Below are 15,260 nucleotides of genomic sequence, written 5' to 3'. Positions count from 1 at the left end.
TATATCAGAATTAGACTCGCCGCTAGTTTATGCTTGTACTGTTTATAAGAAAGTTTGTTTAAAAAAAAATTAAAATGTTAATTCAAGTTTTGTGAGGTGGACTCGTGGTTTTGATTGTATGGGATTACGATCTGCAAAAATACACCCCTTTAAGATCTGATATCTCAATAGATGATATCAGTGTGAACATTTTTAAGATGTAATCAAGTATTCATTAGCTGCGTATCCCAAAGGATAGGATAAGTATAACTCTATCTGATCCATTTCAATTTATTTGAAATTCTTTAATTAATCAAAAGTACGGAAGGAGTTGTAGTGCAAGAAAAATATTGAGGTTAGGGTTATCAATTTGGGCAAATAGGTTGGGTTCAGGTCTATAGTTAAGTCGGGCTATAGGTCATGTTTTAAGTTGGGTCCCTTGCCACTAAGTTGAGTTTAAATTCAAATCGACAAAGGTCAATTTATATTATGACGAGTCGTTACCTTTTTGGGTGCAGGTTAGGTTTTATTGGAGTCACATTAGGGTTGGGTTCATTTTCAAAATCGGCTTGTGTTGAGTCCATTTAAAGGCAATTTTATGGTGGGTTTATTCTGGTTTGGGTGAAGTTTAGGTTAGATTATTCTCAAATTGTATCAATTCAGGTTAGGTCATTTGTAGTATCCGATCAATTTCAGTTCATTATATAATGTCGAGGTCGAGTAATGTTTGAATTAAGCCAATCACAGTTAGGTCAAGTCATTCTTGGGTTCGAGTCGGATCTATATAAGGTTGAGTCAGGTTTAAAGCTTAAAATTCTATATCGAAGATGAATACAAACAATTATGTTCAGTTTATTTTGAGATTAAGTTTTATACATACAAATCAAAATTTTGGTTAAGTCGATTATTATTTGTCTTTTTAAGTGCCCCAATTTGACTAAACGCGTGTGTCAATATTTGATTAATAATATTTTTAATTATTAATTAGTATAAAATATAAAAAATTGATATTCGAAAACTATACATTGAGACGTTTTTACAACTTATGGATAAATTATTAACAATGGTTAAAGTGGATTATAATAATTCAAAAAAAGTCAAAGTTAGGAGCTTAAAAAAAGAAAAAAGTAGTAAAGTTCATTTTCCATTGCTATATCAATATTTGTTGTTCACCCAAATTTGAAACCAATATTAATAAAGTAATAAGTAATATAAATAAAATGTTTGTATTTCTACAAAGTCAAGGAAATTGTGCTATAGGGATAATTTAAGTTTGACTTTGCTTCACTTATGTGGGTTAAAAAATACGGATTAGGTAGGGTTGACTTCTAATCTTATGCTAGTTTCGGGTCAATGGCAAGTCTAGTTAATAATTGATGGAATGTAATTAGGTTATGAGTAGAGGTGGTCGTTGGGCAGTCAGGCCGAGGCCAAAACAATTAGCCTATTTTTCAGGTTGGGCCAAGCTTTAGACCAAAAAGTATGTGCCCGAACTCGGTCAAAATGGCTATGCCGTGCGGCTTTTTGAGTCGGGCTAAAATTAACTAAAAAATTGCATAAAAACGAATGCCCTAGAAAGCCCAAAAAAAATTAAAAAATAGGGCGAGGCTTGGCCTGTCCTGATCTCGGGCCGAAAAACCCGCCCAAAATCGGGCCACCGGGCCAGCCTAACTTTGATCAGCTCTAGTTATGAGTTAGCACAAGTAGAGCATATAATTAAAATATGAATCTTGTACGTTGTTCCTCCATTCTTTTTCACATGTTTAGATTCTACTTTAAGTGCTACACTTCCTTTGTTCTGGTAATTGACACTTTTTTTAAAAAAAAAAAAATAAAAAAAAAACTCATATCATGTTTACCAATACATAATTTCAACTATTAATATCTCTAATTATTTATAAGTAAAAATTTTATAACGTTGATATTATGAAAATATACGTTGAGGTGATTCTAACCAAATCCCACATGATTATATTTTTATCAAAACTACAAATCACAAAAAGGTAGTTAAAGTAGAGTTTGTGAATAGTGTGAAATATCAAAACGTTACAACTAAAAATGAATAGACCTATCGAGCGTAGGTTCATTGTAAGTTATAAAGTATTAGGTCTAATCGTTACCGAATAATATCATATTTGGTTTAGGTTGTGTTACATATATATCAATAATTTCACCTAGTTTTCAAGTACAAGTTGCATGAACGCATATTATTGTCAATATAAGTCTGTTTCTCTAATCAAGTTATTCTTAATAACTTTAATTGGGGCAAGGGTGGTAGAGGAGGAGAAATGATTGACTGTGAATGTGAAATTATTTTATTCAATGAAACCTACACTATTAGAATGTTAGGTTTTATTTAGTTTTTCAATTTTATTATAGAATTATAGAATTAGAATTATTGTTACTAAATTATATTAATTGATTAAAACTTGTTAATAATTGAAATTTATTTTCTTGAATCGAACTGATGTGTGTTAAATCACTGGAAACTGGTGTGTCTCCCTTGTTTTTTTAAGTGCCTTTTAAGATATGCACATTCTTCAACATGAAACTTTGAACAATAATATTGTTAATTGATTAAAAGATATTACAAAAATTAAAAATTACACATTTGATAATTTAAAATCAAGACGAATCTTACAAAATCCCACGTGATTATGTTTTGACGTATAGAAAATCGTTTAAGTATTAAATTCCATTTTCAATAAAATCTCTTAAGATTTCAAATGAGATAAACAAAGGAAACAGAGGGAGTACAAAAAGTAGGTATTTAGAACATAGTACATACTGTTGAGACGATTCTAATAAGTATGTTTTGTTTACAATTTCAAAAAGTGGTGTACGTAAATACAAAGTCAAAATGTGACACTTAATGTAGTACTTATTACAAGATGTTACCAATTTTGATGGAATAAACTTGATTTTTATATAGTATTGTATAATTTTTTTTCATTTATTATTAGAATTAAATTTACTAATTAAACCTCGTTGTTTTTGACAAAAACTTCATTATTATTGGGAAATTTTCACTTGTGCTACCACTAAAACAACCCTGTTTCACTTTTGCTACCGCTCAAATTTTTTATTTTATTTTACTACCACTAAAAATCACATATTTTAAAATTTGCTACCAGTTGACGGAAGCTGTTAGTTTTGCCGTTTGTGGGCCCCACTTCACCCCTGCCCCTCTCTCTCCTCCTTCCCCAGCCACCAATCCCCTTCCCCTGCCTCTCTCTCCTCCTTTCCCAGCCACCAATCCCCTTCCCCTGCCACTCCCCTCCACCCCCTAGCCACCTGTCCCGCATCTCCCCTTCCCCTGCCGCTCCCCAAAATCGATGCACTACCCCATAACCCCAACTCCGGCGACGGTGAGAGTTTCGAGGGTGGGGTTGTTGGGGTTTCGAGGGGGTCACCGGAGATCGAAAAGGTTTAGGGTTAGGGTGGCCGAAAAGGGTAGGGGAAGGGGAGGGGGGTCGATTTCGGTGGGAGAATGGGGAGGGGGGTCGATTTCGGTGGGAGAATGGGGAGGGGGGCCGATTCCGGTGGGGCGAATGGGGAGGGGGGTGGTTTCTGGTTTGGGGTGGGGTCGGGGCAGCGAGAGGGGGAAAAGCGAGGGGGGTGGCTGCGTAGGTGGGGGAAAGGGATTGGGGGTGGCTGCGTAGGTGGGGGTCGTCAGCGTTGGTGGGGGAAAGAGATTGGGGTGGGGTCGCCGGCGTTGGCCCAAGTTTTGGCCGCCGGCCGCCGGCAGGGGGGAGGGTGGCTGACGGGAGGGGGGCAATTAAGGGTGGCTGAGTTTTTTTTTTTTTATACATTTTAATTTTTTTTTTTTTTGAATAAACTTAACGGGTGATAGCAAATTTTAACAAAGGTGTTTTTAGGTGGTAGTAAAATAAAAAAAAAAAACTTAAGGGGTAGCAAAAGTGAAACAGGGGTGTTTTAGTGGTTCAAAAGTGAAAATACCCTTATTATTGCTTATCCACGCGCCATATAATTTCCTAACTTGAAAACTCTCAAATCTTAATTTTCATTCCCTTTTTTCTTCACACATTGCGTAGTAAGTGGGAGGCTAATGAGTCAAGACAATGCTTACCATGAAGATAAACAATATAAATTCAGTTCCCTTTATCCACAAAAGAGGGCTTGACAATTTTTTTTTAAAAGCGCCAATTGCTTAACATAAAATGAAGCATAGAGAGAGACTAAAATGAAATTCAGTAATCATATAATTTTGTGTTCGTCCCACCGTCAATCAATTTCAATAATCTGTAAGCTGAGATGTCCGTGCACAGTAACTTCTATACTAGTGGGAACTTTGATGACAAAAGGTTTTGATCACTATTATTTCACTACAATCATTTTACTGGATAATATATATATATATATATATATATATATATATATATATATATTTTAAAAAGTTGATAATTAAATATTCAATTTTTTAATATCTAAAACTTTTAATCGAGCATCATGGTTAGTAGTAGTACTAATTAGGAAAATCATTATAAATTTCACCAAAACTCCAATTTTAAAAACTCGTTACTCAACTATAATTACTTTTTTAACGATTATCAACTTCACATTGAATTACTTAACCGCGTGGTACATGACTTACCTCGACAAAAAAAATAGTAATTCTTAAATCTTCCCTCAAAAACCTCCCTTTTTTTTTTTTTTTTTTTTTTTAATATATATCAAGTCATAATTAGATACCTAAACCATAAATCTATTCTTTGGAGGATAGTTAAAATAATCCATTTTAAGGATAGTTAACAATAATCCATTTTAAGATTTGCTCTACATTTTAATGGCCCTACTCATGTACTGTCATCTTCCACTTCAATTAAAATACAGAAATATAATAAAATTAACAACTTGCTCAGAAAATTGATGATTTTACCTCCTACCAAACCAATAATAAATTTTAAATTATAGTTTTTTTTAATGATTTCCTTCTTCCCTGTTTGGTTAGATAACATTATAATAAACTCAAAGGTCCAAAATTTTTGAATAACAATATAATTTGGCGAAAAAAATAAAAATAAATAAATTGTGGGAGTTTTCTAGCTCTATCCAAACAGGACCCACAACCTCAATAACACTTTTTTGCTCTTTCCTCTTTTCTACAAGGAAAAAAGCTTCAATCTTTCTATCAGAAAATCCCTAATTCTGCAGAAAAAAACAGCATCATTTCCTGTTTCTCTCTCTAGATTTTATTCCTTTTCTCTCTCTATAAATTAGAAATATCCATTGATTTCTTGTCTGTTATTGCTGATTTTTCTTAAATTTGGGGAACTCTTTTTCACTGCTGTGGGATAATTTTCTCAGGTCGGTTAGCTTTTTAAGTGAGTTGGAGGAAACTTGCTTGTTCCCAAGGAGGATATTTAACAAAGATTTTGGCTTTTGGGTCTGCTTAAAAGCTGAGGGATTTCATTGTTAGGGTAAATTTTCTGGGTTTTTATGTCCTCTTTGAAATAATTTATTTAATTTTGTTCCTTTTCACTTTAAAATTGGGCTGTTATTTCTCAATCGATTGCAATTTCTGGCGGTTTGGGGTTCTGGGTATTTGAAACTTCCAGGTTTTGTGTTTAATTTTAGTGTAATTGGGTGTTTTTTTCAGTTTACTTATTAGATTTGAGGGCTTTGATTAAGGGTTTGTTTGTTTGATGATTGAATGGTGTAATTGGATTCTGATTGAGGGGTTGTTTGCTTGGTAATTCAATGGGGTAATTGGGGTTTTCGATTAAGGGGTTTTTTTTTGGTGATTTGATGGGATAATTCAGGTTTTTTTGAGGGTTTGATTGCTAATTTTGTGGATAATTGGGTATTGAGCAAGGTAGTTAGTTGATTTTGAGGAATTTATAGAGAAGTGGGGAAAGAAGATGAAGAGAGGGAAAGATGATGATAAAATGATGGGACCTATGTTTCCAAGGTTACATGTCAATGACACAGGGAAAGGAGGTCCAAGAGCACCTCCTAGGAATAAGATGGCTCTCTATGAGCAGCTTACGATACCATCCCAACCGCGGTTCAATTCTGGTGCTCATCACAATAGCAACAACACTATGGCTCCTTCTACCTCAACAATGCAGGTGTGATTTTATGGCTCTTCAATTCATAAATATATCGGTTCTCATATATATTTTGATGGTGATTTTTTGTGCTTTAATTAATTTAAATGTTGCTACAGTGCTTATTCTTTTTCTTAGTAGATTTGTTGTGCTTTAGTTGATTGAAGCGTTGTTGCAGTGCTCATTCCTTTTCTTAGTAGTTACTTTGTGTATATTGAAATATATGGACCTTGCCTTTGGTGTGCCTAAGACTTGACTGAATTTTTGTCAACGTGTGGATATGAAGTATGTCAGTAAGCAGTTGAATGCCACAGGTATAGAGGTAGAGGTATCCCTGTGTTTCTGAGCTGCCTGACCAAAGAAAGGTTAAGTAGAGTGGGAAATGAATCTTGTAGGGTGGGGGGTGGGGGAGGGGGATTCGGAAACGTTAACATTTCAATTAGCTGATGTGAAGCACTGAAGCATTCCTTATCCTCAATTGACTCGGTTGAATACTTGAATGATATTGTTATCTCTAGCTTACCTACCTATTTTATACAACATAATTAGTTCTGTGTGATTATGGTTATTCTTGTAGCAATTCGCTTGCTATTTTTATTTGAAAGTGGAAAGCATAGTCCTTAACCCTTGTAGGAATTTGGAATGTATTATTAGGAGGAACTTAGACTTTTCTATTTTAGAACTCCTATGTTTTTTGTTTTTTTTTAGTCTTTGACTTCGATCATTCAATCTGGTTGGTGAATTACATCAACCCAGTTTTCTAATATGTCTCTAAACTCGTTCTTACACACAAATAAGTCAATCTGCTGTGAAAATGTCTAGCCTTATTGCATTCATTTGTCATCTCTAGTCTGCCTGTTTGATTGGTTTTAAATGTTGATAAATGAGTCTCTATACTCAAGGTGCATCATCTTAAAATTATGTACTGACATGAGCTTTTTGGTTGTTGATCTCACCCCCCGCAAACAGAAAGTGAAAAAAGGCTCGCATTGAATGGCTCCAACAAGATCTGAAAAATGATAAATTGTTGGTCACTTTCATACATGCATCCTTTTAATATTGATATTATATAAAGGCCTATAATATAAGTAAATAAGTAAATTAAGTAAGGATTTAATTAGTGACAATAAAGAGGCAATTAGCATTTCAACAAGGACATCACCTATTGTTTGCTGGTGGAGAAAGTTTCTCCCAAAGCTTGATTCAGATGTACAACCAATGCATGAGGTGCTTACTAACAGTGGTAGACTTGATCTGTCATAGCTCAATTCTCAGCCTATGACCACAATGAGATCAAAGCATCCTTTGTAACTTCATAACTTCACCCATAAGCATATTAATGGTAAGGTTGATTCTGTAAGTATCGAGAGTTTGATAGCATAAAGCAATAGAGGGTTGGCTATTACCTTGTAGAATTAATATGGATCTGCTGTGGTCCTGTTACTTGCTGTTTGGTTTCTTGTCTATTACCTTTATTTATGTTTGCCCTTGCTTGCTGCATCATTGGTGATAAAATCAGCTTCAAAATTTCAGGGGAATTGTTACTATTCTCCTCCCTTCCATCCTTTCTGTTCTTCTATGGAGAATCGAGTGACATTTTAATCATTTAGCATTGTAAATTGGCATAAAAACTGAAACAAGATTACAGGTTGTAATTTGAATGGGCCCTATGAGTTATGTTATAAATTTGGCTTTGTATTGTTTGATCTGTATTCTGCACTTATTAAGGTCCTCTTCTCCATTAAGTTGTATGTTCATTTCCTGTTTGTGCATAGTCTTCATTGACATTTATACTGATCAGGTCTGGTTGACGATTAGAATTTTGCTTCTTTTTGTGTATGGTTTATGTATGCAGGGTACTGGCCATGAACAAAGTATGTACTTTCCTCTTTATCGGCCACCCTTTGCCTCATCTTATGACGAGGTTCAAGTCAGTCGTCCAGAAGTGGTGGATGCAAGAAATCGACCGGTACAGGGGGAGAATCGGAAGCAGCCATTGGAAGAGGATGATTTTATGGTCCCCATATTTTCTCAACCTGGAATTAAGCGATATAATGGCAAAACTCAGAATAATATGCACGAGGGAAGACGCAATCATCCAGGTTCAGGTCATTCAACAGCGCTTCCAAGTCCCGGTGAAACAGAAATTGACCACAGAAATAGTGGAGACCTCATCTCTGAGCAGCAAATAAAAAATCTAGATGGAAGAAATTCAAGAGTATATGATGCTCCTACAAGACACTCATCTGATATATTGATGAGGGAAAAGGATGACTGGAGGAAAGATGCTTGTGCACAGAGTGGATATCCAGATAGGTACAGAGCGATCAATTTAGAGAAAATAGATGCCAATTTACGACAGGACCATGAGGACGATGTATCAGCTATAGATGCTACAAATATTGTAGGTGTTTCAGAACAGCCATTGGAGTACCCTAGCAAAGAAATTTCCTTGAGGCCGAGTCATGCTCCTCGTGTAGGATGTCATTATAGGGGTGATAACGAGATTGGCAGTGGAATGCAAAGGGTAGAAGAATATAGGACATTTGAAAATGAAAGTTTAGATAAAGGGGATGGTGTCTCTGAAACCTCCATGGAGGATACATCTGAATTGGACATAACTCCTGACGATGTTGTTCGCATAATTGGCCGTAAACATTTTTGGAAAGCTAGAACCGCTATTTCCACGTAAGTATTCTAGTACTTCACTAAGGTTTTATCTTTTTTCCTCATTGTGGATCAGATTTATTTATGGCTATATAATAAATCATATGTTGTGAGTTGTGACATTTTTAGATGCTGGATTAATTTCATACCATCTGCTCTTTCTCTCTACATGTGATCTTTTTATCTTTAGCTTAGTTTGATGATAAGTGTAGGCAACCAGACATGTATCAAGTGTGTTCTTACATAAATCAATCATCAAGTATTCCCTTTAATGAAATGCTCCTTCGCCCCAAAATATAGTGACAGGACTGACAATTTCAAAATGAAGAAATATACGGAGATATACTTTTTACTACTTTCTTCCACTCTCTTTTTGCATAATTCTAACACAATTTTAGTTACATAATGACAATATTAATACCATATCTCTGGGATAAAAATTCCCTGTTAAGGGACGGTGGAATATTTTTGGACTGCTGATTGTTATATGTGTTGTCTGTAAACTAAAGCTTACTATGTCGCTCTTTGTGATAATGTGATCTAAGCTCTTATGAAGTCAGATACTGCTTGGATGGGTGTGTAAATACCATGATGTGTGAGGCCCTCATATAGTTCCTCAAGATGCTATTAAGGTGTCGTGTAGCCATTGGTCTTCTAATTTTCTAAATGCTCTTGTTTAATTTTATTGGTCAATAGACTATACATGAGAGGGAGATCAATAACTGAATTGTAGTATGGTTTTCAGAAAATAAGTTTTCATGGAAATATATAGATGTGGATTTTTCACAAATTTACCCCCCTCTCATAAACGAAATTTGCAAGAAATTCAAATCTCCAAAAAATTTACCAAAAATAAACTAATCTTTAAATTAGTTTTCTGTATTATGGATGTTGTTTTATAATTATTGTTGAAATGATCTTATATGTTGGATGTATGTTAACTGCTGGGATTGTGGTGAATATTTTTGTGATACTGTAAGCAGAGTGTAAAATTTGCTTTAAGGGAGGGAATATTGATGCCGTGGAGATCATCAGTCCCTCCATTGTATGGGTTGGCGAACCTTCATAAACTCCTGCAGTGGATCATCATGAAACATCTAGAACAGTTTCAATGCATTTGGTGCGAGGCGAGTCTTGAGACGGTCGATCATCCATGATTTTATGTCGTTTGTCTCTGCCTTTGGTGAACATATTATGTGTCTTTCCTTGATATTGCTTTGCAAACCACTAATGCTTAGGTAAGTCCTTGGTGCTCAGTGGGTGTGTATTATGAGGAAAATTAGTTTGGTGGTGAGGTGGCCCAAGTATCTCATATCTAAATCAACAAAGAATTCTGTGACAATATGATGAATTTATCATGCTACAGTTATAGTGGGTACCAATGGGACAGACCTCCAGTGAAGCTTTATCAAATATGCCTATTGAACACTGATGCTTCAAGTGATTTTTGATTAAAGAATTTTGTTGATGCGTGTTGAAAACAAATTTCATTTTATCCACTACCTTGTACCCAAGGATTTAAGAATTTGTACCCAAGCTTATAACTATGTGATTGTTTTGTTTCTAATCTCGTCTTTCAGAATCTCATTTAGAATCGGAGAAATCTGTGAATACCTAGTCTTTATGCTGGTTTTCATTTTTCTGGGTACAAATGTAAGAGATTGACTTGTTGAAACATTTGCATATTGAGGTTTGAGTATTATGTGTGTCATAAAATTCAGTCCTTGTTAAGATGTGTGCTGGTCGGTCTTTTTTATGCAGTTATGTTGTGCTAAGATGTGGCTCAGCAAAAGTACATTTTTTTGTTATGTGACCTTTAGTTGATTCAATTTTCCTTATTCTTACTCCTACTTATTTTACTCTTTTCAGTCAACAAAGATTGTTTGCTGTTCAAATATTCGAGTTGCACAGATTGATAAAGGTATTTTAAAGATACATAGAAAGACTTGTGAGGATACTACTGTTATGTGTTTAAAGAGGATACTACTGTTCTGTGTTTAAACCTCATATTTTGAGACCTTTGGAATATTTTGTAGGTACAAAAACTTATTGCAGAATCCCCAGATTTGCTGCTAGAAGGCACTGCTTTTGTGGGTAAATCTTCTTTGAAGGATTCTGCTGTGAAGAAATATTCTTCAGAGTTTGCAGTAAAAGCTCTTGCTCGTAAGAGCTCGTCAAAAGATGATTCCCAAAAGGCAACTGATAAGATGGAAGGTACAGCTGAGAATGCAGTTGCTAAGTTGCCTCCGGTCCCAACTCAAAATGCTATCCAGCCTGCAGCTTATCAGCCTTCCTCTGTCAACATAGGGTCATCATTTCCACCGGCCAATATGGATCCGAAAATGAATCCCTGGAGCTTCCATCAACCAGGCCCTCATCAATGGTTGGTGCCTGTGATGTCCCCTTCAAAAGGTCTCGTATACAAGCCATATCCTGCACCTGGATTTACAGGCCCAGTTTGTGGGCCTGAAGGCCTTACACCTGTGATGAATCCGGCTTATGGAATGCCAACTCCACCTTATCTACAAGGGATGGGAATGCCACCAGGCATGCATTTTGGCGGGCAGGGTTACTTTCCTCCATATGGCATGCCCATGATGAGCCCAAGTGTATCAGGCTCAACTGTAGAGCAACTGAACCAGTTCTCAGGTCCAAATCCATATAGTCAAACAGGTCAGCTTGTAGGAACCAGTGCTAATTTTGGCAGCATGCAACATCAGGGTTCGGTCAATGTGCCTAGTCAAAAGAAAGGGACCATTGCACCTGCTGCAAGACCCCGCCCCCCTAGGGAACGCGAGCTGCAAGGAAGCACAGCTAGCAGCCCCAGTGAAAGAACACAGGAAACGGGTACAGTTCCTCTCATGGAAGGAAGAGATGCACTTCCTCTTTTTCCTGCGGCTCCAACCATCCAGATTTCTGAGGGCTCTCCAACTGAGAAGCCAACTAGAGTAATCAGAGTTGTTCCACAAAAATCTACAAGGGAATCAGCTGCACGTATTTTCCAGTCTATACAGGATGAAAGACGGCACTACGAGTACAACTAAATTCACTGTGACGGGGTTAATGAATACGACCGGTGATTCCTCATAATTTTGCGACTTTAACTGTTCTTGTTTTATAATATACTTCATATCTTGTAGAATCCTTGTGTCTGATCTGGTTATAGGGTTACTGATGTGTAGATATTGTATTTCCTTGAGGTTACAACTAATCCATGTAAGACTTTAGAATGTTTCTGGAATTTCTTTTTCTGTTTTGGATTTAATCAAAGAGATATTCAAAATGATCTATGTATATGCTATGAACACAATTTATCTGGCTCTGTTTGTGGTTTTTATGTAAAGTCCTAAGCTAGATATCTAATGAAGATGTGAGCCTAGTATAGCTGTGTAGCAATATTGTCTTTCCTTCCTACAGGCTTTTATTGATGTAAAAAGGCCATTGTACATACTCACATGAACTTGGTAGTGATAAGGAAGAATTTTGACGGCCATGTTTGGATTTTAGAGTTTTTACCAAAAATGAGCTTATTTAACCAAACTAGAGGTTTGACTATATTAATCATCTAATTTGGTTGTTTGATATAACCGTAAGCTTTTTAAATGAACTTATTGAGGCAAATAAGCTAATTTGTAAAAAGCTAAAAATTAGAGCCTTTTAGATTAGTTTTGTAATATCCCGTATTTTTGAAACGTATTTTTCAATTAATTAATTAATTAGTATTTTTTAAAAAGGGTATTTTAGTAATTTATTTAACAATTTGAATTTTGGAGCCAATATGATATTTGAATTTTGGGGCCAACAACATTTTGGGGCCAAAATGATATTTGAATTTTGGGGCCAACAACATTTTCAAAACTCGATGATTATTTTGGATTTTGGATAAGATTTATTATCCATTATTTTAATAAAAACCGTACACACACACACACACATATATATATATATGTATATTTTCGGGTATATTAATTAACAAAAATTATATTTCTTATTTATAAATTAAAGGGCCGAAATTCCTAAATTAATTAATGAGATTTTCAGATTTTCTAAGTGTAGAAAATCTGATTTTTATTAGTTAATTAAGTTAGTTTTAAATTAATATATTCTAATTAATTATTTTCTACAAAATATATTATTTACACAATCATTTTTAATCCTTAAAATCTAGTAAATATTTTCCTAAAACTAGTAGTGGAGGTCTGAACATATGAGCATGGATATGCTCAATATTTTCGGTCACCCTATGTTAATTTTGGGTTAATTATTTTGTTAGTTTTGTATTTTAATTATCTTCCTTAAATTCCTTAATTCTTATTCTCCATCTCACAAAGATTTGATCATACAATTTATTTGCCTTAAATCATTATTGATTATTCCCCAAGCAAAGCCACTTACCATTTAATATTTCATGACCACATACTTACCTTATTTTTTCAATTCTTAATCACCATAAACTAGACTTTCCTAAATTCTTTAACTCTCTTTTCCAAGTAATTCCTTAAACTAAATTTACCATAATTTTTCCTACAAAATCTTACCTTAATTCTTTCATTCATAAGCCTATAAATACCCCCTAATACCTCTCATATTCTTCACACTAAAAACTTAATTCTCTTCTTCTCTCTTACTCTTCTTTTCCCTCAACCTTTTCCTACTTTTCTTTTCCTCTTTTTTAAAAGAAAATCAACCCGTATATCTTTGGAGCCAATTTTTGGGTTCTTCTGGTAAGTTTTGGGGTTTTTCTATTTCACAGAAAATTGTTCCTCTCAAAAAATCCTTGAAGTTAGGCTCAAGAATCACCCAATTCAAAGTTATATTGAAGAAGTTATAGCCTCTAAAAGTTTTGCTTATTCTTTCCAACGCAAATTCAATTCTCTTTAATCCTATTCCTTTATTTTCTTCATGGTTAGTTTTCTAAAATATAAATACTTATTCAAAGCTATAATTTTATATTAAAGTATTATTTTTAAAGAGTTTTATAGTCCATGCACATTAGATTTGGGTTTATGTCTAAAGATGTTGTGATAACCTTATGGTTATGTTAATTGCAAGGTGTATTCGTGATTAAACTTTGAAAATGCGAAGTGTTGATTGAGAGTCGAAATCAAAGTACGTTTAGGTGGTTAGATACCTTTGAAAGTGATTAGTTTAAATAGCATATTTTATATAATTTTATTGGTGATTGAATTAAATTGATTTGAATTATGATTTATGAAATAAAGTATGTTTGAAAAAAATTGATTTTAATATATGCTTTAATAAATGTATTTGAAGGATTGATTTTAATATCATGATTTGAATGTCTTGAATTACTAATCATGTTTAAATAAAGGAATTGATTCGAAAATCTTGTTAAATAAAATAAAAGTTTTTGGATCTCGAAAGGAAGAGTTATAATTGATTTTTGAAAAGTTATAAATATGAGATTTAATTCTCAAGTATTTATTAAAGGTTGATTTTAAAAGTATGTTGATTTAAATAAAAAGAGTTTTGAATTATTTTATTATAAAGGTTGATATTATTCAACGGAGGAATTTTATGAGGATTTATTGAATTATTTATTAAAAGTTTTACAAGCATTATTATTATATTAATCCCACTATGCGGATTCATTGAAGACTATGGACTTTGTATGACCTAGTCTTTCCTCAAGAATAACCTTTCAATATAAACATACTAGATTGGGGGGTGTGCACACTTAGGAGAGGAATTGAGTTTTTAAAAAGGAATTGGTTTTTATCACTTGAATTATTATTCAAATTATTATTGAGTTTTTGGAATTGTTTGAGAATCTTGAGAATTGAGAATTATTAATACATATGACAATAATCATGTCATTTAATCCTAATTATCTCCAAAAACAATCCCTCCAAAAAAAAAAAAAAAAAAAAAAAAGTCAAAGTAATAAAGAGAGTTAAAATAAACCCGTGGAAGGTTCAGAAACAAAAAAAAATAAAAAAAAATTAAGAAAACATAAAACGAGCTTTATTACAACACCAGGCCTCTACATTTCACCACCATTCACAACAAAAACAACTGGAGAGAGAAACCGAAAATGGTGATTTTGAAGCAACAGATTTCAGGGGTTTCCGTAAACGTTGCTAAAATTGAAGCTTGACTTACTCATTCAAGGTAACTCTTAGCTCCTTTTGCATTAATCTTGAATTTTGTATTGTATTCAGCTTCTCTGTGAGAGGTTACTTCTTCCGTTGGCCTGGCGTTGGGAGAGTACCGCAGTGGGTATACGGCAAACCTCTTCAATCAGGTATTTTTTTGGTTTTTATTTTGTTTATTAATGAGTAAGATTTTGGTTAAAAGGTAGAGCATGGAGGATACAATACGAAGGAATTCGTATGGTATGCTATAAGTGTGGTAAAATCAGTGGTTAAGGAATTCGAAGGATTTTGAACAGCAGTTTCTCTTAGGGGTGAGCAAAAATTCCGGGTACCCGGAATTGGAACCGGAACTGGTTAGGAACCGGCGGGTCCGGAACCGAGATTGGACCCGGTGGTTCCAATTCCGGGTAATAAATTAAGGACCCGG

At 34.4% G+C, this 15,260-nt stretch overlaps 1 protein-coding gene across 1 annotated transcript; it reads left to right on the top strand.

Moving 5' to 3' along the window:
- The first annotated feature begins 5,117 nt into the window (after positions 1–5,117).
- On the top strand, positions 5,118–12,035 carry LOC110740222 (protein EARLY FLOWERING 3-like). The gene is made up of 4 exons (XM_021920705.1): positions 5,118–6,071; positions 7,906–8,738; positions 10,587–10,638; positions 10,754–12,035. Exons 1-4 carry the CDS (start codon positions 5,862–5,864, stop codon positions 11,759–11,761), a joined length of 2,103 nt encoding a protein of 700 aa, XP_021776397.1. The 5' UTR covers positions 5,118–5,861; the 3' UTR covers positions 11,762–12,035.
- Positions 12,036–15,260: the final 3,225 nt, after the last annotated feature.

Source organism: Chenopodium quinoa, unplaced genomic scaffold (genome assembly GCF_001683475.1).
Source record: "Chenopodium quinoa cultivar QQ74 unplaced genomic scaffold, ASM168347v1, whole genome shotgun sequence".
NCBI lineage: Eukaryota > Viridiplantae > Streptophyta > Magnoliopsida > Caryophyllales > Amaranthaceae > Chenopodium > Chenopodium quinoa.
This window is presented reverse-complemented; position numbering and strand designations above follow the sequence as displayed.

Excerpts from the sequence above, each read along its gene's own strand:
- LOC110740222 (XM_021920705.1), top strand. The coding sequence starts at position 5,862 with ATGAAGAGAGGGAAAGATGATGATAAAATGATGGGACCTATGTTTCCA. Across the intron at positions 6,072-7,905 it reads CTTCTACCTCAACAATGCAG|GGTACTGGCCATGAACAAAG; the intron begins GTGTGATTTTAT and ends TTATGTATGCAG. Across the intron at positions 10,639-10,753 it reads AGTTGCACAGATTGATAAAG|GTACAAAAACTTATTGCAGA; the intron begins GTATTTTAAAGA and ends AATATTTTGTAG.